Source organism: Gorilla gorilla, chromosome 9 (assembly GCF_029281585.2).
Source record: "Gorilla gorilla gorilla isolate KB3781 chromosome 9, NHGRI_mGorGor1-v2.1_pri, whole genome shotgun sequence".
NCBI classification, from domain to species: Eukaryota; Metazoa; Chordata; class Mammalia; order Primates; family Hominidae; genus Gorilla; species Gorilla gorilla.
In genome coordinates this window covers 78,148,356-78,175,781 of record NC_073233.2, presented here as the reverse complement: position 1 = coordinate 78,175,781, position 27,426 = coordinate 78,148,356, and the positions used below count along the sequence as shown (strand labels likewise).

The 27,426-nt window shown below is 49.7% G+C and overlaps 1 protein-coding gene across 1 annotated transcript; it reads right to left on the bottom strand.

Moving 5' to 3' along the window:
• Positions 1–18,455: 18,455 nt before the first annotated feature.
• FADD (Fas associated via death domain) lies at positions 18,456–25,433 on the bottom strand. The gene is made up of 2 exons (XM_004051700.4): positions 24,908–25,433; positions 18,456–22,515 (listed from the first exon to the last, which is right to left on the bottom strand). Exons 1-2 carry the CDS (start codon positions 25,191–25,193, stop codon positions 22,175–22,177), a joined length of 627 nt encoding a protein of 208 aa, XP_004051748.1. The 5' UTR covers positions 25,194–25,433; the 3' UTR covers positions 18,456–22,174.
• Positions 25,434–27,426: the final 1,993 nt, after the last annotated feature.

Below are 27,426 nucleotides of genomic sequence, written 5' to 3'. Positions count from 1 at the left end.
TCTCGAACTCTCGACCTCAGGTGATCCGCCCACCTCGGCCTCCCAAAGTGCTTGGATTACAGGCGAGACCAAAGTTGTATCATACAGATGAAGGCTTCAAGTAGTAGGCTTCAGAGAGAATAGACTGTAAATGAAGCTTGTCCAACTGGTGGCCTGCGGGCCACATGTGGCCCAGGACAACTTTGAACACAGCTCAACACAAACTCGTAAATATTCTCAGAACATTATGAGTTGTTTTTTGTTTGTTTGCTTGAGACGGAGTCTTGCACTGTCCTGGGCTGGAGTGCAGTGGTGCGATCACGGCTCACTGCAACCTCTGCCTCCTGGGTTCAAGCGAGTCTCCTGCCTCAGCCTCCTGAGTAGCTGGGATTACAGGCGGCCGCCACCATGCCTAGCTGCTTTTTTCGTATTTTAGGAGAGATGGGGTTTCACTATGTTGGCCAGGCTGGTCTTGAACTCCTGAGCTCGTGATTTGTCCACCTCAGCCTCCCAAAGTGCTGGGATTACAGGCGTGAGCCACTGTGCCCAGCTAACATTATGATATTTTTTTGTGATTTTTATTTTTAGCTCATCAGCTATTGTTAGTGTATTTTATGTGTGGCCCAAGACAATTCTTCTTCCAATGTGGCTTAGAGAAGCTGAAAGACCGGACACCCTCCTGTCAATCTTCCTTCCTTCCTTTCTTCCTTTTTCTCTCTTTTTTTTTTTTTTGACAGAATGTCACTCAGTCACCCAGGCTGGAGTGCAGTGGCGTGATCTCGGCTCACCGCAACCACCACCTCCTGGGTTCAGGCGATTCTCGTGCTGCAGTCTCCCGAGTAGCTGGAATTACAGGCATATGCTACCATGCCTGGCTAATTTTTTTGTATTTTTAGTAGACACAGGATTTCCCGATGTTGACCAGGCTCGTCTTGAACTCCTGGCCTCAAGTGATCCACTTGAGGCCTCCCACCTCAGCCTCCCAAAGTGTTGGGATTACAGGCGTGAGCCACCTGTGCCTGGCCGCTTAAATGTTTCTTATTAGACTTGAGGTCTGTGTTGCTGTTGATGCTGGAGGGGAGTAATAAGGCATGTCCGACCCTTTCACAGTGTATGTCTCGCAGTGTATGTTTCGCAGTGTATGTCTGCGTGTCCACATGTACCCAATGCTTAACACCCGCTTATAAGTAAGAACAGGCGGCTTTGGCTTTCTGGTTCTGCATCATTTCACTTAGGATAATGGCCTCCAGCTCCCTCCATGGTGCTGCAAAGGCAGGATTTCCTTCTTTTTGTGACTGGGTCATATTCCATGGTGTATGGAGGGGTGGGGCAGGTTTTATTTTATTTTTTGAGACAGAGTCTCACTCTGTCGCCCAGGCTGGAGTTCAGTGGCGCAATCTTGGCCGTTCTTCTGCCTCAGCCTCCCGAGAGGCTGGGATGACAGGCACCCACCACCACATCTGGCTACTTTTTGTATTTTTAGTAGAGACGAGGTTTCGCCATGTTGGCCAGGCTGGTCTCCAACTCCTGGCCTCAAGTGTTCCGCCTGCCTCGGCCTCTCAAAGTGCTGGGATTCCAGACCTGAGCCACTGCGCCCGGCCACTAGGCAGGTTTTAAATCTGCGGCTCACCTCTTCTGGGCATTCAGTTCACCAGCAGACCACCCACTTCCCCGGGAAACACACTGTGTGCCCTCGGGGATCCAAGTCTGGGGGTTAAAGGGTGAGGATGGTCATCTGGGAGCCTGGGCGCCACTTGGAGTCTCTGCAGGACGCCCCCACGTGGCCCTGGTCTGTAAAACCTGCTTTTCACCAGCAGTCTGAGATCAAAGAGGAGTTACAACGTCTATCCTGAACAATTTGGTTGGGAAGATGAGATAGAGCAATTAGTAGTGCTTAACAGCTGAAGGCGAAATCGTCCTTCTGCCTGGGGCAGTGCTGCAGTCATTCCTGAGCCCCACCTGGGACAGAGTCAGACTCCCTGGTAGAGGGACCTGGGTGTCTGCAGTCTGGGCGTGTTTCCAAAAGATCCTTCCATGCATGTTTTGAAACTGAAGCTGCATGTGTGCGTGGAGTGGGTACAGGGCTTGATTCCTGAGCTGTCACTGCCCAGCCCTCAACACCTCATCCCCCTGTCTTCGTCCTGAAAGGCCCTCATGGGGTCTGCCCAGCTCTCCCTGGCCAGCCATTCCCACTCTCAGGAAATTCTCCAGGCCCTAGGACACACCTCCTTGCCCCCAGACACCTCCTGGGGAACCTCATATTCAGGGTTGATCAAAACCAAGCCATCACCTTTGTGGCTCTGTTGTCACCCTGAACATGGTCTCTGTGTCCGCTCCTGTAAGCCTCCTTCATGCCACCCCCACCCTCTCATGTCCCACACCCATGCCAAGCCCCCGACATCCCTCAAATGCATGCCCTCACTACAAACTGCCCCACGACCCTCCTTCTGCCACCATCCCCCACCCCCCAGCCATTCCAGCGGCCTCCTAACCTGGCTTCCCATATCCTCCCTTGCTCCCTGCAGCCTACCCTGTGGCTGAGGCTTGAAAAATGCAAATCTGACCTCCCTGCCTGGACTTCTTTAGGGCCCTGCCCTGGCCCTTGGGACAAAACCAAGCTCATGCAGACTCTAGCTGCAAAACAAAACCAGAAGACAAAATAGAACAGGGCTGGAATCTGTTTAAGCAGAAAAGCAAGTGGTCAAAGGACAGTAGGCAGCTGGTCGGAAGGACAAGTGAGCTGCCTCTGCCACGGAGGCCAGCCACCAAATGCCAACACAGCGCCTTTGCATATTCAAAACCCTGACATCTCTGCTGCGGCCTGGGAAATGAGCTTGCTTGTGTCACCAACCCTGTCTGGGTCCTGGGGCCTCCTGCCAGCTCAAGCTGCAAAGGAGGCTGGCACAAAAGGTTGACCTCGAGCCTGGCGCATTTCTTAGACACGGGCAGGGCATCGCAACGGATGGGTAGGCCCCTCCTCCCTTGAATCTTAGAATGAGAGAGGGACCTTTGCCCTCCAACCTCCGCTGCTATGCCACCCCACCCAAGCCTCGCCCCAGCCCTCAGCTTGGCCACTTGGGCTCTTCAGTTCCTTCTAAGAGTCCTGTTCCCTCCTGGTTCCAGGCTGTGTACAGGCTGTCCCCCATACAGGCTGGACCCCTGCCAAGAAGGCATTTTATCCCAGCCCTTTTCAACTGGCTGACTGCCACCATCTTTCCTCAGAGAAGCTGGCTTTGTTTGCCCATCCTTGGCCAGGCCCCATATAGCCCAAGTGTAATCACTTCTGTTCGTGTGATTAGTGGACTTAAGCCTGTCTCTCCTGCTAGAATGGGAACTCCATGAAGGCAGGGACATCCCTCTGGTCCTGGCCATGTTTATCACTTAGTAGGTGCTCAATAAATACTTGTCAAAAAGTGAATGAACGAATGATTCGGGGAAGGTATGTAACCTACATTTCGTTTCTTTCACTATAAAATGGGAACGCAAGTGATTGTCTGCCTCTTAAATTTGTTTACAATTTTTTGTTTTTTTGAGACAGAGTTTTGCTGTTGTCACCCAGGATGGAATGCAATGGCACGATCTCCGCTCACTGCAATATCTGCCACCATGCCTACCTGATTTTTGTATTTTTAGTAGAGACAGGGTTTCACCATGTTGGCCAGGCTGGTCTTGAACTCCTGACCTCAGGTGGTCCACCCGCCTTGGCTTCCCAAAGTGCTGGGATTACAGGCGTGAACCACTGCGCCTGGCCCATTTTTAGTTTTTTTAAGCAATCAAATTGGTCAGGGTTTTATTTCATGGCCCTCTCCTTCTTGTTCATAATTATAAGGAAATTCCCCCAGGTTTGCAGCTTCTTTTTCTTTTTTCCATTCATATCTTGTATCCATTTGGGATTTATTTTGGTAGAAGGAGTGAGGTAGGAATGACACAATTTTTCCCACTGTGCCAATCCCATTAATGATTTGTTCTTATACATTTGAAACAGCATTTTACCATATTCTAAATTTCCATATGTAGCACTATGATGCCATTCACTGCAAATATCAGAAAGCTCAACTCAAACTGGCTTCAATTGTTTGTTTGTTTGTTTGTTTGTTTGTTTGTTTGTTTTCTCAGACGGAGTTTCACTCTGTCTCCCAGGCTGGAGTGCAGTGGTGTGATCTCGGCTCACTGCAAACTCTGCCTCTCAAGTTCAAGTGATTCTTCTGCCTCAGCCTTGTTAGTAGAGAAGGGTTTTCGCCATGTTGGCCAGACTGCTCTCGAACTCCCGACCTCAGGTGATCCACCTGCCTTGGCCTCCCAAAGTGCTGGGATTACAGGCACGAGCCACCGTGTCTGGCATACAATATTTTCTTTATCCAATCCACCACTGATGCGCACCTAGATTGATTCCATGTCTTTGCTATTGTGAATAATGCTGCGATGAACATACAAGTGCTTGTGTCTTTTTTGTAGAATAATTTATTTTCTTTTAGGTATACACCCAGTAATCGAATTGCTGGGTCAAATGGTAGTTCTGTTTTAAGTCCTTTGACAAATCTCCAAATTGCTTTCCAGAGTGGCTGAACTAATGTATATATTCCCATTCCCATTAACAATGTATAAGTAAGTGTTCCCTTTTCTCCACAACCTTGCCACCGTCTGTTGCTTTTTGACTTTTTAATAATAGCCATTCTGGCTAGTATGAGATGGTATCTCATTGTAGGTTATTTTATTTTTTTATTTTTAGAAAGGGTCTTGCTGTCACCCAGGCTGGAGTGGAGTGGTGTGATCTTGGCTCACTGCAACCTTTGCCTCCTGGGCTCCAGTGATCCTTTTGCCTCAGCCTCCTTAGTAACTAGGACTACAGATGCGACATTGTGCTTTTGATTTGCATTTCTCTGATCATTAGTGATGATAAGCATTTTTTCATGTGTTTGTTGGCTGCTTATATGTCTTCTTTTGAGAAGTATTTGTTCATGTATTTTGCCCATTTTTCAATAGGATTATTTGTTTTTGCTTGTTGAGTTAAGTTCCTTATAGATTCTGGATATTAGACCTTTGTTGGATGCCTAGTTTGCAAATATTTTCTCCCATTCTGTAGGTTGTCTGTCCATTCTGTTGATAGTTTCTTGCTGTGCAGAAGCTCTTTAGTTTAGTTAGGTCCCACTTATCATTTTTGTTTTTGTTGCAATTGCTTTTGAGGACTTAGCCATAAATTATTTGCCATGGCTGGTGTTGAGAAGGGTATTTCTTAGAGTTTCTTAGGATTTTTGTAGTTTGAGGGCTTACATTTAAATCTTTAGTCTGTTTTAATTTTTGTATGTGGTGAAAGGCAAGGGTCCAGTTTCATTCTTCTGCATATGCCTAGCCAGTTATCCAAGTATCATTTATTGAATAGGAGCTTCTTTCCCCTCCTTGCTTGTTTTTGTTGACTTTGTTGAAGATCAGATGGTTATTAAGTGTGTGGCTTTATTTCTGGGTTCTCTATCCTCTTTACTTTGAACCTGTGGGTGTAGTTACATGGGAGATGGGTCTCTGAAAGATAGCAAACAGTTGGGTCTTGTCTTTTTATCCAGCTTGTCACTCTATGCCTTTCTTTTCTTTTCTTTTCTTTTTTTTTGAGACGGAGTCTTGCTCTGTCACCCAGGCTGGAGTGCAGTGGCGTGATCTCGGCTCACTGCAAGCTCTGCCTCCCGGGTTCACGCCATTCTCCTGCCTCAGCCTCCTGAGTAGCTGGGACTATAGGCACCCGCCACCATGCCCAGCTAATTTTATGTATTTTTAGTAGAGATGGGGTTTCACCATGTTAGCCAGGATGGTCTCGATCTCCTGACCTTGTGATCCCCCACCTCAGCCTCCCAAAGTGCTGGGATTACAGGCGTGAGGCACCGTGTCCGGCCCACTCTATGCCTTTTAAGTGAGGTCAGTTAGCCTCTTGACATTCAGGGTTAGTATTGATATGTGAGTTTGTTTGTTTTTTTTTTTTTTTTTTCTTTGAGACGGAGTCTTGCACTGTCACCAGGCTGGAGTGCAGTGGTGCAATCTCAGCTCACTGCAACCTTCACCTCCTGGGTTCAAGCAGTTCCCCTGCCTCAGCCTCCCAAGCAGTTGTGATTGCAAGCACGTGCCACCACACCCGGCTAGATGTGTGAGATTTTGATTCTGTCATTGTGTTGTTAGTTGGCTGTTTTGTAGACATGATTGTATAGTGTCTGAGGCCTATGTGCTGAAGTGCGTTTTTGTGGTAGCAGATATTATTCTTTTTTTTTTTTTTTTTGAGACAGAATCTCACTCTGTCACCCAGGCTGGAGTGCAGTGGCATGACCTCAGCTCACTGCAACCTCTGCCCTCTGAGTTCAAGTGATTCTCCTGCCTCAGCCTCCCGAGTAGCTGGGACTACAGGCACCCACCACCACGCCCAGCTAATTTTATGTATTTTTAGTAGAGACAGGGTTTCACCGTGTTAGCCAGGATAGTCTCGATCTCCTGACCTTGTGTTCCGCCCGCCACAGCCTCCCAAAGTGCTGGGATTACAGGTGTGAGGCACCGTGTCCAGCCCACTCTATGCCTTTTAAGTGGGGTCAGTTAGCCTCTTGACATTCAGGGTTAGTATTGATATGTGAGTTTTTTTTGTTTTTTTTTTTCTTTGAGACGGAGTCTTGCACTGTCACCAGGCTGGAGTGCAGTGGTGCAATCTCAGCTCACTGCAACCTTCACCTCCTGGGTTCAAGCAGTTCCCCTGCCTCAGCCTCCCAAGCAGTTGGAATTGCAAGCACATGCCACCACACCCGGCTAGATGTGTGAGATTTTGATCCTGTCACTGTGTTGTTAGTTGGCTGTTTTGTAGACATGATTGTATAGTGTCTGAGGCCTATGTGCTGAAGTGTGTTTTTGTGGTAGCAGATATTGTTCCTTTTTTTTTTTTTTTTTTTTTGAGATGGAGTCTCACTCTGTCACCCAGGCTGGAGTGCAGTGGCATGACCTCAGCTCACTGCAACCTCTGCCCTCCGAGTTCAAGTGATTCTCCTTCCTCAGCCTCCCGAGTAGCTGGGATTATAGGTGCCCGCCACTGTGCCTGGCTAATTTTTTGTATTTTTAGTAGAGACGAGGTTTCACCATCTTGGCCAGAATGGTCTTGATCTCCTGACCTCGTGATCCACCTGCCTCGGACTCCCAAAGTGCTGGGATTACAAGTGTGAGCCACCTTGCCCAGCCTTTTTTTTTTTTTTTTTAACTATACTTTAAGTTTTAGGGTACATGTGCATTTTTTTTTTTAAGAGACAAGGTCTCTCTCTGTCACCCAAGCTGGAGTGCAATGGCATGATCACACACAGCTCACTGCAGCCTCAACCTCCTGGGTTCAAGCAACACTCCTGCCTCTGCCTCCCTAGTAGCTGGGACCACAGGCACACACCACCATGCCTGGATAATTTTTTTATTTTTTGTAGTGACGGGGTCTCACTATGTTGCCCAGGCTGGACTCCAACTCCTGGGCTTCAGAGATTCCCAAAGTGGAGGGATGAACAGCATGAGTCACCATGCTTGGCTGGTATCCTTCTTTAGTTTCTGTGTTTAGCACTCCCTTAAGGACCTCTTGTAAGGCTGGTCTAGTGGTAATGAATTCCCTTAGCATTTGCTTTCTGAGACAGATTTTATTTATCCTTTGCTTATGATACTTAGTTGGGTGGGATATGAAATTCTTGGAATTCTTGAAATGATTGGAATTTCTTTTCTTTGGATGCTGAAAATAGCCCCTGATCTCTTCTGGTGTGTAAAGTTTCTGCTGAGAGGTCCATTTCTAGCCTGATGGGGTTCGCTTTGTAAGTGACCTGACACTTCTCTCTAGCTGCCTTTGATATTTTTTTCTTTCACATTGACCTTGGTGAATCTATTGTCTTGTATAATACTTTTTTTTTTGAGAGTCTTGTTTTGTCACCCAGGCTGGAGTGCAGTGTCTCAATTTTGGCTCACTGCAACCTCCACCTCCTGGGTTCAAGTGATTCTCTTGCCTCAGCCTCCCAGGTTGAATTACAGGCATCTGCCACCATGCCTGGCTAATTTTTGTGTTTTTAGTAGAGACAGGGTTTCACCACGTTGGCCAGGCTGGTCTGGAACTCCTGACCTCAAGTGATCTGCCCACCTCGGCCTCCCAAAGTGCTGGGATTACAGGTGTGAGCCACTGTGCCTGGCCTGTATAATACTTTTTTTTTTTTTTTTTAAAGTATTAGCTCATGTGACTTGGAGGCCAGAAGCAGGGCAGGTTGCTTCAGCAGCTCAGTGGTATTGTCTCTGGCTCTGTGTCTGTTACAAAATGTCATCGTGTTACAAAATCATCCTGTTACAAAATCACATGATGATGATGTGATCACACCTGTAACAAGAGAGGCTGAACACATCTTTACTGGTGTACTTACTCTGTAGTTCACAAACAAGTCACAGAATCCTCACAACATCCCTTCTAGGTAGCTACTGTAATCATCCATTTTGTGGATGGGTTTACTTGTCTAAGTTTACACAGATGCTAAGTGTCAGGCCTATAAGCCCTAGCTAAGCCATCATATCCCCTGTGACCTGCATGTACACATCCAGATGGCCGGTTCCTGCCTTAACTGATGACATTGTCCCACAAAAGAAGTGAAAATGGCCTGTTCCTGCCTTAACTGATGACATTGTCTTGTGAAATTCCTTCTCCTGGCTCAAAATCTCCTCTACTGAGCACCTTGTGACCCCTACTCTGCCCGCCAGAGAACAACCCCCCTTTGACTGTAATTTTCCTTTATCTACCCAAATCCTATAAAACGGCCCCACCCTTATCTCCCTTCGCTGACTCTCTTTTCGGACTCAGCCTACCTGCACCCTGGTGAAATAAACAGCTTTATTGTTCACACAAAGCCTGTTTGGTGGTCTCTTCACACGGACGCGAGTGAAATTTGGTGCCGTGACTCGGATCAGGGGACCTCCCTTGGGAGATCAATCCCCTGTCCTCCTGCTCTTTGCTCCATGAGAAAGATCCACCTATGACCTCAGGTCCTCAGACCAACCAGCCCAAGAAACATCTCACCAATTTCAAATCCGGTAAGCAGCCTCTTTTTACTCTCTTCTCCAACCTCCCTCACTATCCCTCAACCTGTTTCTCCTTTCAATCTTGGTGCCACACTTCAATCTCTCCCTTCTTTTAATTTCAATTCCTTTCATTTTCTGGTAGAGACAAAGGAGACACATTTTATCCGTGGACCCAAAACTCCGGCACTGGTCACAGACTAGGAAGGCAGCCTTCCCTTGGTGTTTAATCATTGCAAGGACACCTCTCTGATTATTCACCCACGTTTCAGAGGTGTCAGACCACGCAAGGACGCCTGCCTTGGTCCTTCACCCATAGTGGCAAGTCCCGCTTTTCTGGGGGAGGGGCAAGTACCCCAACCCCTTCTCTCCGTGTCTCTACCCCTTCTCCACCTTTCTGGAGGGCAAGAAACCCCCAACCCCTTCTTCTTCACTCTTAGCGGCAAGTCCCACTTTTCTAGGGGAGGGGCAAGTACCCCAACCCCTTCTCTTCATGTCTCTACCCCTTCTCCACCTTTCTGTAAGGCAAGAAACCCCTAGCCCCTTCTCCTTCACCCTTAGCAGCAAGTCCCATTTTTCTGGGGGAGGGGCATGTACCCCAACCTTGTATCTCTGTGCCCTGATCCCTTATTTCCATGCTCCGACCTCTTATATCTCTGCGCCCCAATCCCTTATTTCTGTGCCCCAACCTCTTATATCTCTGCACCCTGATCCCTTATTTCCATGCCCCAACCTCATATCTCTGTGCCCCGACCCCTTTCCTGCTTTTCTGGAAGGTAAGAACCCCTGAACCACTTCCCTCCATGTCTCTACTCTCCCTTTTCTTTAAACTTGCCTCCTTCACTATAGGCAACCTTCCACCCTCCATTCCTCCTTCTTCTCCCTTAGCCTGTGTTCTTAAGAACATAAAACCTCTTCAACTCTCGCCTGACCTAAAACCTAAATGCCTTACTTTCTTCTACAATGCCGCTTGACCCCAATACAAACTTGACAATGGCTCTAAATGGCCAGAAAATGGCACTTTTGATTTCTCCATCCTACAAGACCTAAATAATTTTTGTCGAAAAATAGGCAAATGGTCTGAGGTGCCTGATGTCCAGGCATTCTTTTACACATCTGTCCCTCCCTAGTCTCTCTGCCCAGTGCAACTAGTCCCAAATCTTCCTTCTTTCCCTCCCGCCTGTCCCCTCAGTCCCAACCCCAAGTGTCGCTGAGTTTTTCTAATCTTCCTTTTCTACAGACCCATCTGACCTCTCCCCTCCTCACTAGGCCGAGCTAGGTCCCAATTCTTCCTCAGCCTCTGCTCCTCCACCATATAATCCTTTTATCACCTCCCCTCGTCACACCCAGTCCGGCTTACAGTTTCATTCCATGACTAGCCCTCCCCAACCTGCCTAGCAATTTCCTCTTAAAAAGGTGGCTGAAGCCAAAGGCATAGTCAAGGTTAATACTTGTTTTTCTTTATCAGACTTCTCCCAAATCAGTGAGCGTTTAGGCTCTTTCATCAAATATGAAAAACCCAGCCCAGTTCATGGCTCGTTTGGCGGCAAGCCTGAGACGCTTTACATGTAGCCCTAGACCCTAAAAAGTCAAAAGGCCATCTTATTCTCAATATACATTTTATTACCCAGTCTGCTCCCGACATTAAATAAAACTCCAAAAGTTAAATTCTGGCCCTCAAACCCCACAACAGGACTTAATTAACTTCACCTTCAAGGTGTACAATAATAGAGTAGAGGCAGCCAAGCAGCAACATATTTCTGAGTTGCAACTCTTTGCCTCCACTGTGAGACAAACCCCAGCCACATCTCCAGCACACAAGAACTCCAAACACCTGAACCGCAGCTGCCAGGGGTTCCTCCAGAACCTCCTCCCCCAGGAGCTTGCTACAAGTGCCCACAGCCCAGGATTCCTCCTAAGCTGTGTCCCATCTGTACAGGACCCCACTGAAAATTGGACTGTTCAACTCACCTGGCAGCCACTTCCAGAGCCCCTGGAACTCTGGCCCAAGGCTGTCTGACTCCTTCCCAGATCTTCTCGGCTTAGCAGCTGAAGACTGGCACTGCCGATCACCTTGGAAGCCTACAGGACCATCACAGACACTCTAAGTAACTCTCACAGTGGAAAGTAAGTCCATCCCCTTCTTAGTCAATACGGAGGCTACCCACTCCACATTACCTTCTTTTCAAGGGCCTGTTTCCCTTGCCTCCATAACTGTTGTAAGTATTGACAGCCAGGCTTCTAAACCTTTTAAAACTCCCCAACTCTGGTGCCAACTTAGACAATACTCTTTTAGGCACTCCTTTTTAGTTATCCCCACCTGCCCAGTTCCCTTATTAGGTGGAGACACTTTAACTAAATTATCTGCTTCCCTGACTATTCCTAGGCTACAGCCACACCTCATTGCCAACTTTTCCCCCAGTTCAAAGCCTCCTTCACATCCTCCCCTTTTATCTCCCCACCTTAACCCACAAGTATAAGACACCTCTACTCCCTCCTTGGTGACCAATCACGCACCCCTTACCATCCCATTAAAACCTAATCACTCTTACCCCGCTCAATGCCAATATCCCATCCCACAGCACGCTTTGAAAGGATTAAAGCCTATTATCACTTGCCTGTTACAGCATGGCCTTTTAAAGCCTATAAACTCTTCTTACCATTCCCCCATTTTACCTGTCCTAAAACCAGACAAGCCTTACAGGTTAGTTCAGAATCTACGCCTTATCAAACATATTGTTTTGCCTATCCACCCCTTGGTGCCAAACCCATATACTCTCCTATCCTCAATACCTCCCTCTACAACCCATGATTCTGTTCTAGATCTCAAACATGCTTTCTTTACTATTCCTTTGCACCCTTCATCCCAGCCTCTCTTTGCTTTCACTTAGACTGACTCTGACACCCATTAGGCTCAGCAAATTACCTGAGCTGTACTGCCGCAAGGCTTCACAGACAGCCCCCATTACTTCAGTCAAGCCCAAATTTCTTCCTCATCTGTTATCTGTCTTGGCGTAATTCTTATAAAAACACACGCGCTCTCCCTGCCGATCGTGTCTGACTGATCTCTCAAACCCCAACACCTTCTACATCCTAGGCATGGTTAGATACTTTCAACTTTAGATACCTGGTTTTGCCATCCTAACAAAATCATTACATAAACTCACAAAAAGAAACCTAGCTGACCCCACAGATCCTAAATCCTTTCCCCACTCCTTTTTCTGTTCCTTGAAGACAGCTTTAGAGACTGCCCCCACCTGAGCTCTCCCTGACTCATCCCAACCCTTTTCATTACACACAGCCGAAGTGCAGGGCTGAGCAGTTGGAATTCTTACACAATGACCAGGATCGCGTCCTGTAGCCTTTTTGTCCAAACAACTTGATCTTACTGTTCTAGGCTGGCCATCATGTCTCTGTGCAGTGGCTACTGACCCTAATACTTTCAGAGGCCCTTAAAATCACAAACTATGCTCAACTCACTCTCTACAGCTCTCATAATTTCCAAAATCTATTTTCTTCCTCACACCTGACGCATATACTTTCTGCTCCCCAGCTCCTTCATCTCTGTGATCCAGCTGACGTTCACCTCATTTCCCACATTTCCTTCTTCCCTGTTTCTCACCCTGATCACACTTAGTTTATTGATGGCAGTTCCACCAGGCCTACTCGCCACACACCAGCAAAGGCAGGCTATGCTATAGTACAAGCCACTAGCCTGCCTCTTAGAACCTCTCATTTCCTTTCCATCGTAGAAATCTATCCTCAAGGAAATAACTTCTCAGCGTTCCATCTGCTAGTCTACTACTCCTCAAAGATTATTCAGGCCCCCTCCCTTCCCTATACATCAAGCTCAAGGATTTGCCCCCACCCAGGACTGGCAAATTAGCTTTACTCAACATGCCCAGAGTCAGGAAACTAAAACACCTCTTAGTCTAAGTAGACACTTTCACTGAATAAGTAAAGGCCTTTCCTACAAGGTCTGAGAAAGCCACTGCGTTCATTTCTTCCCTTCTGTCAGACAACTCCTCAGTTTGGACTTCCCACCTCTATACAGTCCGATAGCAGATCCACCTTTATTAGCCAAATCAGCCAAGCATTTTTTCAGGCTCTTAGTATTCAGTGAAACCTTTATATCACGTACAGTCCTCAGTCTTCAGAAAAAGTAGAACAGACTAATAGTCTTAAAAACACACCTCACCAAGCTCAGCCACCAACTTAAAAAGGACTGAACAATACTTTTACCACTTTCCCTTCTCAGAAGTCAGACCTGTCCTCAGAATGCTACAAGGTGCAGCCCATTTGAGCTCCTGTATAGACGCTCCTTTTTATTAGGCCCCAGTCTCATTCCAGACACCAGACCAACTTAGACTGTGCCCCAAAAAAACTTGTCATTCCTACTATCTGCTGTCTAGTCATACTCCTATTCACCGATCTCAACTACTCACACATGCCCTGCTCTTGTTTACACTGCTGGTTCACACTGTTTCTCCAAGCCATCACAGCTGATATCTCCTGGTGTTATCCCCAAACTGCCACTCTTAACTCTTGAAGTAAATAAATAATCTTTGCTGGCAGGACTATGCTGAGCCTCCTTAGTCACTCTCTAATTAGACGTCCTGGGTCCTCCCAATTCTTAGACCTTTCATACCTGTTTTTCTCCTTCTCTTATTCCATTTAGTTTCTCAATTCATACAAAACCATATCCAGGCCGTCACCAATAATTCTAAATGACAAATGTTTCTTCTAACAACCCCACAATATCACCCCTTACCACAAAATCTTTCTTCAGCTTAATCTCTCCCATTCTAGGTTCCCATGCCGCCCCTAATCCCACTTGAAGCAGCCCTGAGAAACATCGCCCATTATCTCTCCATGCCATCCCCCAAAAATTTTCACCGTCCCAACACCGTCCCAACACCGTCCCACTCTTTTGTTTTATTTTTCTTATTAATAGAAGACAGAGGCCGGGCACAGTGGCTCACGCCTGTAATCCCAGCACTTTGGGAGGCCGAGGCGGGCGGATCACGAGGTCCGGAGATCGAGACCATCCTGGCTAACACGGTGAAACCCCGTTTCTACTAAAAATACAAAAAATTAGCTGGGCGCCGTGGCAGGCGCCTATAGTCCCAGCTACTTGGGAGGCTGAGGCAGGAGAATGGCGTGAACCTGGGAGGCGGAGCTTGCAGTGAGCCAAGATAGCGCCACTGCACTCCAGCCTGGGCGAAAGAGCGAGACTCTGTCTCAAAAAAAAAAAAAAAACAAAAGACAGGAATGTCAGGCCTCTAAACCCCAGCTAAGCCATCATATCCCCTGTGACCTGCACGTACACATCCAGATGGCCGGTTCCTGCCTTAACTGATGACATTCCACCACAAAAGAAGTGAAAATGGCCTGTTCCTGCCTTAACTGAATGCATTGTCTTGTGAAATTCCTTCTCCTGGCTCATCCTGGCTCAAAAACTCCCCCACTGAGCACCTTGTGACCCCCACTCCTGCCTGCCAGAGAACAACCCCCCTTTGACTGTAATTTTCCTTTACCTACCCAAATCTTATAAAAAGGCCCCACTCCTATCTCCCTTCGCTGACTCTCTTTTCGGACTCAGCTCGCCTGCTCCCAGGTGAAATAAACAGCTTTATTGCTCACACAAAGCCTGTTTAGTGGTCTCTTCACATGGACGCAAGTGAAACTAAGTAGAAGAGCTGAGACTCAAAACCAGGTGGCGGCTTGAGGCCAGCCTCCTGGCCACGCAATGCCTCTTAGTAGTAGAGTTCAGTCTATTAGATCTACCTTATTAAATCTGGTATTTCTTGCCGCCACAGGGTTTATTATTTATTTATTTACCATACCAATACTTTTATTTATTTATTTTTGAGACAGAGTCTTGCTGTGTCACCCAGGCTGGGGTGCAGTGGCACAATCTCGGCTCACTGCAACCTCCGCCTCCCAGGTTCAAGTGATTCTCCTGCCTCAGCCTCCTGAGTAGCTGGGATTACAGGTGTCCACCAGTATGCCCAGCTAGTTTTTGTATTTTTAGTAGAGACAGGGTTTCACCATGTTGGCTGGGCTAGTCTTGAATTCCTGACCTCAAGTGGTTGGCCTGCCTCGGCCTCCCAAAGTGTTGAGATTACAGGTGTGATCCACTGTGCCTGGCCTTTTTTTTTTTTTGAGACCAAGTCTCGTTCTATTGCCCTGGCTGGAGTGCAGTGGTATAATCTTGCCTCACTGCAACCTCTGCCTCCCGAGTTCAAGTGATTCTCCTGCCTTAGCCTCCCAAGTAGCTGGGATTACAGGAACCCACCACCACACTTGGCTCATTTTTTGTATTTTTAGTAGAGATAGAGTTTCACCATGTTGGTCAGGCTGGTCTTGAACTCCTGACCTCAGGTGAAATGCCGACCTTGGCATCTCAAAGTACTGGGATTACAGGTGTAAGCCACCTTGCCTGGCCCCATACCTACACTTTAATTTTAAGGCTGCTTGTTTTAAAACAGGCAGTTCCTTAAGAATAGTAACAATGATGACATTTAGTGACGTTTATCCTGGGCTGTCACCCCCAGACCTCGCCACACCACATCTCATTGAACCTCACAACATTGCTGGGAGAGGGAGCATTGGTGAGGGAGAAGAGCTGGCCACTCCCGGTCTGAGCTGGTAGCCCTTTGCTAAGAATCTACCGAGTAAATGAATGAATGGTGAATGAACCAGAATGAAGCATACAGCTCAGAGTGCCAGGAGCCCAGAGGTGTATGTGTATGTGGGCGTCAACCCTTCCTGGTGAGTAGGACCCCTGGGATGGCCTGCAGTGACTCAGGTGGTGGGGACTCCTCCCTGGGGTTCCTGGCTGGAGCTCACTGGGCCTGGTCAGAGTGAAGGGCACCGGAGTGGGGGTATGTGGACCAGTGGCGGGGAGCAGAGGCTCAGGGCACAGGAGCATATGATGCATGGGTGGCAGACCAAGGGGCATACCTGGCTCCCCTGAGAAGATGCCCTCTTGCCCTGCCCGTGCCTACTGCGGGGCAGGTGCTTTCACAGCCCGACTGACTGGGCTGGGAAGCCCAACCAAAAGTGAAAGCTGAAGGGGAATCCAGGAATCTGAAACCCTGGGGCGGAGGCATCTTTTGCTTTCCTGCTTGCAAGGAACTCAGGCCCCTGAGAGACGCTAGTGGGCCTTTGATCGCTGCTGTTTACTTACTCATTCACTCAGCAAACACAAAATAAGCCTTCACTCAGAAGCCGCTGGAAAGTGCTCGAAGCAGCCCTCAGGGAGCCGCGCTAGAGGAAGCAGGACCCGGGCAGGAGTGGGGGTTGCAGGGATCCCACTGTGAGTGGGTGCATGGGCAAGCCTGAATCAGAAGGATGTCTTCTGAGCTCAGGGGCTTGGGGTGGATAGTGAGGAAGGCTGCAGGGAGAGGAAACAGCAGGGGCAAGGGCTGCGGGGGAGGGTGGGAGGGAGTGAGGTGACAGTCTTGCTGTGGAGGGAACATGGCACTGGGCTGGGCTCTGCACAGCTGTGTACCCCGTCCCATGCATGATGATGCATGGATTAAGATTTCATCCTGGGCGGGCGCGGTGGCTCACTCCTGTAATCCCAGCACTTTGGGAGGCTGAGGTGGGTGGATCATGAGGTCAGGAGATCGAGACCATCCTGGCTAACATGGTGAAAACCCGTCTCTACTAAAAATACAAAAAATTAGCCGGGTGTGGTGGCGGATGCCTGTAGTCCCAGCTACTCGGGAGGCTGAGGCAGGAGAATGCTGTGAACCCGGGAGGCAGGGCTTGTAGTGAGCTGAGATCACGCCACTGCACTCCAGCCTGGGCGACTGAGCGAGACTCCACCTCAAAAAAAAAAAAAAGATTTCATCCTGAGGGACATGGGGACATTGTAGCTGGGGTTCTCCAGCCAGAAACTGATTTGGAAGTAGTAAAACATTGCCCAGACTCCCATGATGACCAGGTTTTCATTTCAATAATGAAACATCAATAGGCACAAATATATAGCCAGATGTGGAATAGAAGCCCATGTGTCTAGCCCTTGAAAACTATAAATCGCCAATAAAATTGCAAATTGGGGAGAGAGAAGCCTACAGAACTCGTAGAATTTAGATTAATAACACATTTAACGTCAGGTATGATTATTATTTTTTCCTTTCTTTTCTTTCCTCTTTTTTTTGAGACAGGGTCTTGCTCTGCTGCCCAGGCTGGAGTGCAGTGGTGCAATGATGGCTCACTATAGCCTTGAACTCCTGGGCTCAAGTGATCCTCCTGCCTCCGCCTCCCGAGTAGCTGGAACTACAGGAATATACCACTGTGGCCAGCTAATTTATTTTATTTTTTTTAAATTTTATTTTGAGAAAGAGTTTTGTTCTGTTGCCCAGGCTGGAGTGCAGTGGCGTGTTCTCAGCTCACTACAACCTCCCCATCCCAGGTTCAAGCAATTCTTCTGCCCCAACCTCCTGATTAGCTGGGTCTACAGGCATGTACCAACACACCCAGCTAATTTTGTATTTGTAGTAGAGATGGGATTTCACCATGTTGGCCAGGCTGGTCTTGAACTAGTGACCTCATGTGATCTGCACGCCTTGGCCTCCCCAAATGCTCAGATTACAGGTATGAGCCACCACACCCGGCCTAATTTATTTTTTATTATTATTATTTTTTAGAGATGGAGTCTTCCTTTGCAGCCCAGGCTTTTGAACTCTTGGCTTCAAGAGATCTCCCACCTCAGCCTCCCAAAGTGCTGGGATTACAGGCGTGAACGACTGTGCCGGGCTTAGCATTTTTAATTCATTCCAAACAGACGTGCATTCTGTTTAATCATTAAACAGTATGTATGATGCTGTTTTGCTGAAACAAAATGGTAGCTTCATGTCTACAGACTGTCATCAAGGAGGCGTGGGAGTTTGGAAGGCCTGGTACTTGCCATGTGCCTGGGGGTGACTCAAATGGCCCACGATATTCTTTTTCTATTTGAGCCACACCTCAAAAACTTAAATCATATGTCACTTGGCTTTCCATGAGGACCCCATTCATGCGTTGAATTGGCCTCTGTTCCTTGGTGACCATTACTGGGGTTGGCATCCATGATTCTTGCCACAGGGTCTCAACTTAGTAAATGATTCAATAAACTAAGGGCTTCTTTGATGGAAGTGTCTTTCAATTGCAAATTTCCCTGTAAAAGAGAAGTCTTGCCTTTATCTCAGCAGACACTGGGGGACGGGTCACTCTGGCAATGAGCACATGCTACCCCACGTCATGTTTGCCTGTCTGATTCCAAATGCAATTCACACAGGATTTGCGTGGCTAGAAAGCAGTCAGTAAGATGACTCAGATTAATTATCACGGAAATAAAAATATAAAACGAAAAAATATGGACAGAGCTCGTGGCTTCTAAGAAGAGTCAGGGGACTGTGTTATGACTCAGTTTATTTCTGGCTGCTGACGGGAGATGGGCTGGATGGGTGGAAGGGGGGGCAGAGGCGGGAGATGAATTGCGAGGTCACTCACTGTGGTTGTCCAGTGGAAAGGGCTGAGGCCCCACTGGGAGTGGGGGTGGCGGCAGGTAGCAGAAGAGGTGGATGGGAGAGACACTTGTGAGTTACAAAGTATAGGACTTGGTGCTTAGTTTTATTTTTTTTGAGACAGGGTCTTGCTCTGTTACCCAGGCTGGATTGCAGTGGTGTGATCATGGCTCACTGCAGCCTCATCCTCCTGGGCTCAAGCAATCCTCCTGCCTCAGTCTCCCGAGTAGCTGGGAGCACAGGTGTACACAACCACATCCAGCTACATTTTTTTTATTTTTATTTTTTTTAGAGATGAGGTTTCCTTATGTTGGCGAGGCTGGCCTCAAACTCCTGGGTTCAAGTAATCCTCCCACCTCAGCCTCCCAAAGTGCAGGGATTACAGATGACAGCCACTGCACCTGGCCTAGCGCCCAGTTTTAATTGAGGGAAGAGAGTGACAGTGGGGAGAGGAAGGAGGGTTTGTGGCTTGGGCGACTGACTAGATGGTGGTGTCAGGCACGGAACGGGGCGCAGGTTGCAGGGAGGCTGAATTTGGGGGGTGGCTTGCATGACTCTGACAGTGCCCATGTGCTAATCCCTGGGATCTGTGAATATGTTCCCTTACCTGGCAAAGAAATTCTGCAGATGTGTTTAAATTGATGTTGAGATGGGAAGAGGATCCTGGGTTATCCAGGTGGCCCAATGTAGTCACAAGAGTTTTTGTAAGAGGGAGGCAGGAGAATCAGTCAGAGAGATGGGAAGATGCTCGTCTGTGGGCCTGAAGATGGAGGGAGGGGCCATGAGTTAAAGAATGCAGGCGGCCTCTAGAAGATGCAAAAGGCAAGACACGGATTCTCTTCTAGGTCTTCTGGGAGGAACCAGCTTGCTGACACCTGATTTGTAGACCAGGGAGAGCCATTTTGGACCTCTGACCTCCAGAACCGTAAGATAAACTTGTGCCGCTTAAGGTGGTAAATACGTGGTAGTTTGCTATAGCAGCCACTGTGAGGCTGACCCTAGGCAGTTGGGGTCTGGGGCAAGAGAAAGATCTGGGCTAGAGAGATACCTGGCAGGTACCAGGGACCTAGGATGGGTGAGGCTAAGAAAGGGCTGTGCTCCCTAGAGGAGGGGTGAGGCTGAGGCTGGGGGAGGGTGTGAGGGACCTGAGAGGAGGACAGCGGAGAGGGAGAAGAGCTCCTGGAGAGAATGGTCACGGAAGGTGTCAGATGCCCTAGAGATTGAGGTAGAACAAAAAAGCTGCAGCAGATTGTGACTTCAGCAAGTATAGTTTGTGTGGGGTGTGGTCTCAGGAGCACCAGGGAGTGAGTCCTGGAGAGGGGTGGCTGTGAGAATCTGGGAGCGAGTGTGAGTGTGGCGTGGAGGGGGCACTGTGTAACAGAAGGCAGAAGGGCAGGCAGCTGGGAGGCTGCGGGAACCTGAAGACCAGAGGGTTGACCCTTTGTTCCAGGAAACGCTTGATCAAATTCCCCTGAAGTCTCCCGCAAAGCACGGACGTTTGGACTTGTCTTCCCTCTTCTGTCTTAGGGGAAAAAGGAGTCAGAGAGCAAGAGACGGCTGTTACCTCCAGCTTTCAAGCAAGCCCAAGATTTGTGTGTACCTTTTCCAGAAACACAAATTCTACCTGATTGTAAAAAAATGAACATGGAATTTGTTTTTTCAAGTTGCTTTAAGAAATCCATGTCCAAGGCCGGGCGCGGTGGCTCCCGCCTATGTAATCCCAGCACTTTGGGAGGCCGAAGCGGGTGGATCACCTGAGGTCAGGAGTTTGAGATCAGCCGGGCCAAGATGGTAAAACCTTGTCTCTACTAAAACTACAAAAAACTAGCCAGGCTTGGTAGTGCACATCTGTAGTCCCAGCTACTTGGGAGGCTGAGGCAGGAGAATCCTTTCAACCTGGGAGGTGGAAGTCGCAGTGAGCCGAGATCATGCCACTGTACTCCAGCCTGGGCGACAGAGTGAGACTCCATCTCAAAAAAAAAAAAAAAAAGATACTTTCCCACTCACCCCAAGAAAATCTCTTCCCCAAAGCCAAGCTGCTCACACTTAGGCACAGTGAGGGGCGATGTGTCTGCTCTCTATAGAAGTCACCCTGACCTGCGCCTTGAGAGCAGGCACGCGCTGGGTCGGGGGTGTACAGTGTGTAGGTCAGGCCACGCTGTTTTGGGACAGCAACCAGCTCAGCTCCACGGCAGCACCCCAAGCTAGTGATGAACTGGTTAAAGCTTGTTTCTGCTAGGCTTCTGAGGCCAACAGGGCAGGGCTACACTTCTGTCCCATTCACTGCTATGGCCTTTGCTCCTAGCAAGGAGTCTGGCACCTGGAAGCGTCAGGTGAAGGTGTGGAGGGGCTTAAAGGCTGGGGTCCACGGCTTACTGGGGACAGTGTCCTGCGGCCTTGGCTAAGATCCCACCTATGGGACGGCACACTGGACTTTCCCAAGGTCATAGCTGGTGAACTGGGACAGAGAATAGCCACTTGGCTTTGATTCTGATACTGTTGGTGGTGCAGGCAAATTCTAAGAGCGGCAAAAGCTACCCTAGCAGACCACTGTTTGCTAAGGGCAGACACTGCTCATGAGCAGCTAGCGAGCTGTCAGGAGATCCAGCCACCCCCTCCCAGGTTGGAGCCCTTGACAGGGATCCTCAAACTGGCTGTACTGGGAATATCCAGCATATCCAAAATGAAAGAACCACCAACAGGAATAGAAAATTTTTTGTAATATGGAAGTTGTAAAGCTGTGTTTTAATAGGATTACCTTAGGAACAAGAGGACTGCTTTTTAAAGATACGAGATCCCGCTGCCTTGGCAATTCTGTTATCAGAAAGATAGTGATTTTGATACAAAACAGTAAGAAACTGTAGAATTGCAGGACCCATAATCCTTACAAGGAAGATTTAGAGAGTGCTGTGTGTCAATCACTCATCAGCACCTCACAGATATTATCTCAATTCGTCCTGGCAACCATCACTGCCCCTACTTAGCAGTCTCAGAGAGGAGACTCAACTCACACAGGGGCCAAGAGCTGGACCACGGCCAACCAGGTCTCCCCACCCCCACCCCAGCCATGCCTCTCCCCACCACAGCACCCCGCCTGACCCTAGTGTCCAGGTCTGTCCCGGTGGCCTCCAAGGAAATGGGACAAAACATCCTTTCTGCCAACTGCGGGGGCAGCAGAACACCACAGTGGTTGAGCATGGGCTCTGGTGAAGGAGGGCGGGGGTTCAAATCCCAGTTCTCCCACACCTCTCTGCTTTGCTCTGGTTCCTGGGCCTCTGAGCCGGTCTCCTCCGCTGTGGAGTAACAGTGTGACAGCTCAACTGCACAGATTCCTTCTGTGCTGGACACGGTTCCAACTTTCCAACTAGTCCCGCAGGAGCTCATTTAGTGGAGACAACAGGATCTTGCTCAGTGTGATAGTGAGGAAGAAATGGAAATATCTGTGCAGGGCCCAAGCCCGGCCTGGTGCGGGAGAGGCATTAATAAACGCAGCTTGAGTTCAGAAGCAGCTGGTCTGTGGCTCACTGAGCCTGGCTTCCTGCTGGGTCTTCACAGGGCTGGGCTACCTTCCTGGAGAGAACCAAAGTCCAGGCTGTGCAGATGCCTGTGGTCCATCAGGGCAAAGCAGCGGCCCATCAGGACGCTTCAGAGGTAGATGCGTCTGAGTTCCATGACATCGGGGACATGGCCCCACTCCTGTTCTGGAGGTCACGGGCCTGCTGAACCTCTTGTACCAGGTCAGCCACCAGGTTCATCTGGCAGGCCCTGAGAGCCCCCACCAGGTGGGCCACTGTTGCGTTCTCCTTCTCTGTGTTCTTCCAGATTCTCAGTGACTCCCGCACACGCTCTGTCAGGTTGCGGGGGTATCTGTCCTCGATGCTGTCGATCTTGGTGTCTGAGACTTTGAGCTGACGAGCCAGCCTTCTCCAGTCTTTCCCCACATTATCACATATGACATTAAATGCTGCACACAGGTCTGGGAAGGAAAGAACATAACGGTTTACCATAGGTTTGGAGACAAGCGACCCCACAATACTCCCTAGGGCTTTTCAGCACTGAGGCCAAGTGCTCAGCGGACAGAGGTGCCTACACGAGGTCCTCTGTAGAGGCTAGAGTCGCCTGGCAGCAGAGGGGTTGTCACCAAATGCCCAAGAGTGGCCTGATTCCACCTCAGCCAAACCCCCTGCTCTCTAATACTGTCCTAGGAGGTGTGGCCCACTGAAGACTCAAGTGCCAAAGGAAGTTGTAGTGGAGCTACCTACTTAGGGCAGGAGACACTGAGGGAGGGGCTGGGGAGTTGTGGGAGGGAAGAAAATAGGGTTGATCCCACATCCTGCCCTATAGCAGGTTGAACGATGTCACCTCAAGGTATGTTCATGTGAAATTGCTGAAACCATGAATGTTCTTTGGAAAAAGCATCTTTGCAAAGGTAAGCTGAGGGTCTTGAGACGAGATCATCCTGGATGACCTGGATGCACCAATGATAGGTATCCTTGCAGGAGACACACAGGGAAGGCCGTGTGAGCCTGGAGTGAAGCGGCCACAAGTCAAAGAATGCCTGGAGCCACCACGAAGCGGACGAGACCCGGAAGGAGCCTCCCCAACAGCATTCTGAGGGTGTGCCGGTCTGTGGCACCCTGCTTATTCAGATTTCTGGCCTCCAGATTGAGGGGGTAGATTTCTATTGCTTCAGGCCACCAGATTTGTGATCATTTGTTATGGCAATCACAGGAAACTAGCAGACACTCCAATTGTTATTTAGAAAGCTGCCCCGAGTGACCACCAGTCTTCAGTCCCTGGCTACCATACTCCTCATCTGCTGACGTCACCACTGAGATCAGGGAGCTGGTCACAAGACCGTAAAAGGCCGCTTCTGCAATGTGAAGAGAGGAAAGGAGAGGCAGGACAGGGTGCTGCTTGGACTACTCCTGGCAATTCTGAGACACCGTTGGCAGGTGTACCAGCTCCCGCAGCTCTGACAGCCCTGTGGGCTGGGCACTGTGTTACCATGATTGTACAGATGAGGAAATTGAGGCACAGGGAAGCTAATGGACATTCCTGAGATCGTGTAGCTAGACGATGGCAGAGCCATGTTCTGAAACCCTGAGAGTGTGGTGCCAGAGTCCACCCTTAACCGCTATGCTGAACTTCTGGGGAGGAAGGCAGAGTCGCCCGCTACCAACCTGCCCATACCCACTGCTCACCTTCTGGTGTACTCTTCCCAGCACACAGTAACTACATGACGATATAAATAAAACCAAGCACACATACATCTCAAATGTCAGCTATGTTTCGTAGACCGCCTTTAAAATGCAATTTATCAGTCTTTTTCCAGACATTAAATATCCATAAAACCCGATTTTTCTACGTCCTGTATTGTTTGTTCAGTACTGATGTTTTTTTAAAATCTGGACTTGACTGCTCTCAGGCAGAGAGCTGTTCTGTCCATCCTGTCCTCAACAGGCACCAGTCCTTACAGAGTGAAACCCATGGTGACACATTTAGGCCCTATCTGATTGGTGACTGAATGGCTGATTCCAAGCCACAGCTTGAAGCCTCTGAGAGGCGTCCCCAGAGCACTCCCAAGCCTCTCCCGACTCTGAGAACAAGGGGGGTAGGGCTGAGAAACTCTGCTGTACTCAGAGTTTCTTTTTTATCCTGGAAGCTGCTGCAATCCACAGGCGAGGGTGGAGAGGGAGTGACCGAGAGCAGGACAGGAAGCCACTCCACAATGAACTTGACCAGAGAGGCAGTGCAATGGCTAACACCACCCATCCGGAGGCCGGACTGCTTGGCTCAAGCCTAGCTCCGTTAGTTATCGGCTGCGCATTTCGGCAAAGCCACTTAACCTGTGAGCCACAGTCCTGTCCTCTGTAAAATGGGAACAGTGACAGCTAACAGTATCTAAGCCACAGGGCTACTGCGAAAATTGTATTTGGCAGTTACAAGCGTAAGCGGCACACTGTAAGCCCCTGGGTAGGAGTTACTGAATGCTAGTATTACTCTCAGACAGCCGTGAAAAGCATATTCCGAGACAGAAAGGAAATGATGCGAGGCAGGTTCACCCAACCTCTGCCCCTCCCCCACACCTTCTCTGACTCATCTTTTCTTCAGTGAGTTTTCTAATTTACCCGGGCAGAAGGGGGTGGAGGAAAAAGGACTGTGCGTGTCCACGCCCTGCAAGCTCGAGTAAGTTAACTTTTCTGCGTTTCTGGCTCTCCCATCTGCAAAACCAGGGCTGTACGGAGAAAACCCACGCAAATCAAACCCGGCAAAGGGGAGGTGCCTGGAGGCCAACGGGAGGAGCCTCGCAGCCCCTACAGCCAGGCGACCAGGCCCTGGCTCCCCCGGCCCGGCCCCGCGCCCACCTTCTTCCCCAGGCGCGGCCCCGGCCGCCGCCCCCGCCTCGAAGTCGTCGACGCGCCGCAGCAGGTCGTGGCGCCGCAGGGAGGCGAGCAGCTCGCGCAGGAGCTCGGTGTGCCCGGGCTCCAGGTCGTTCTGCTCCAGCAGCATGGAGAAGAGGTCCAGGCCGCTCTGCACGCGCTCCAGCTTGCGCTTGCCCACGCGCCCGAGGCATAGGAACTTGAGCTCAGTCAGCTCGCTGCTCGACAGGCTGGACGACACCGAGTGCAGCAGCACCAGGAAGGGGTCCATGGCGGGGCCTGCAAGCGGCCGGGGCTGCGGCCCGGCCCTCCGCGCGCCCGCTGTCCTCGGCTCGCTGGCCCTGGCCAGATCTCGCCGCTTGCCCAGCGGCCCAGGGATTCCACCCCCTACCCTGCACTCCGGTGCCTGATTCACTACCGGAAATCGACAGGAGCGCGTTTTCGACCGTTATCTCGCGAAACTAAGGGACCCGCGCATGCGTCCCTAGCGAAGCCGTAGCCGTTTCCGCTCTGGCTGGCGGCGCCGCGGACGGGCGCGGCTTCTGCGCCTGCGCCCGGCGGACCGTCTCTTTTCCGGGTGGGAGGTGGGGCCTTGGGTGTCCTGAGAGCCTGCAGGTGGCCCAGCTCTCTGCGGTGAGGGGGGTCGCGCCTCTGCCGAGTCCACCTGTTTGCAAAGCGCGGTGCGGCCCTACTGTGTGCAGGGCCGGGGCGGGGAGGGCGCAGCCCGAACGTCACGTGCCCTCACATCTGTTGGTGACCAAGGTTACTTATGCATTAACGTTTAGGGACAGACGTGGAAAATGCATTCTTTGGTGCCCCTGGAGACATCTTGTGTGTGCAGAAAACACTACTCAGAAGTTTATGTGCGTTTAAACATGTGATTTAAATAATACATGATGTCCAAAGTAGCAGTCGTTTATTCAATCAACAGTATTGCGCGCCTACTGTTGCCAGGTAGTAGGGTCTGGGGACAAATTAGTGAGCGAAGCGCGGGGGTCCCCGCGTGCCCAAAGTTTACATCATAATTACAAAAGCGACACGCTCCAGAAGAGAAGGTCGTGGCGGCCGTGGTGGCTCAGCCTGCAATGCCCGCACTTTGGGAGGCTGAGGCAGGATTGATTGAGACAAGGGGTTCGAGACCAGCCTGGGTAACACAGTGAGACCCCCGTCTCTATTAAAAAATAAAAATAAGGAAAAATAAGGAAATCGTATAGTATGCCAGAAATTCAGAAGAACCAGGGGAAAGGGAGTCTGTTTACGGGGTGGGCGTGTGGAGGGTGGGGGGCCCGGTGGTCTGATGGGGCCTCTGTAAAGGCGCAGGTGAAGGCTGGGAGGGGCCGGGTACCTAGGTGTGGGGGGAAGAGTTGGGCACACGGAGAACAGAAGAGCAGAGCACAGGGGACGGCTGGGGTTCCAGGAGCAGCAATGCCGTGGGTCTGGAGGTGAGGAGGGGGTGCAGATTAGGAGAGCCCTCACCAGCCAACAAGGACCCAGCTTTACCACAGGGTGGGGCAGGGGGTGATGCCAGCTGAGTTTGTTTTCTTGAGATATAATTCACATACCATTCAATTCACCCTTTTAAAGTTACACTTCAGTGGTTTTCATCACCCCAAGAAGAAACCCATTAGCATTTACTCCTCCCCTCCCCCACCAACCACGAATCTACTTTTTTTTCTTTCTTTTTTTTATTTTTTGCTTTTTTGAGACAGAGTCTCGCTCTATGGCCAGGCTGGAGTGCAGTGGTGCGATCTGGGCTCACTGCAACCTTTACCTCCCGGGTTCAAACAATTCTCCTGCTTCAGTCTCCTGAGTAGCTGGGATTACAGGTGCCTGCCACCATGCCTGCCTAATTTTTGTATTTTAGTAGAGACAGGGTTTCACCATGTTGGCCAGGCTGGTCTTGAACTCCTGACCTCAAGTGAGCCTCAGCCTCCCAAAGTGCTGGGATTATAGGCGTGAGCCACTGTGCCCTGCCGAATCTACTTTTTAAAATCTATGGATTTGCCAATTCTGGACATTTCATGCGTACAGAACCATACAGTATGTGGCATTTTGTGTCTGGCTGTTTTCAGCATCATTTTCAAGGTTCGTCCATGATGTAGAACATATGAGTACTTCATTCCTTTTTTTTCTTTGAGACAGAGTGTCACTCTTTTGCCCAGGCTGGAGTGCAGTGGCACAATCTCGGCTCATTGCAGCCTCTGCCTCCCGGGCTCAAGCGACTCTCGTCTCTTGTGCCTTAGCCTCCCGACTAGCTGGGATTATAGGTGTGTGCCACTATGCCAGGCTAATTTTTGTATTTTTAGTAGAGACAGGGCTTTGCCATGTTGGCCAGCCTGGTCTCAAACTCCTGGCCTCAAGTGATCCTCTTGCCTCAGCCTCCCAAAGTGTTGGGATTACAGGCGTGAGCCACTGTGCCCAGCCTCCTTCCTTTTTATGGCTGCATACTATTCCACTCTCTGGGTGTTTGGGTGCCACAGTGTGTCTATCCATTCATCAGAGGA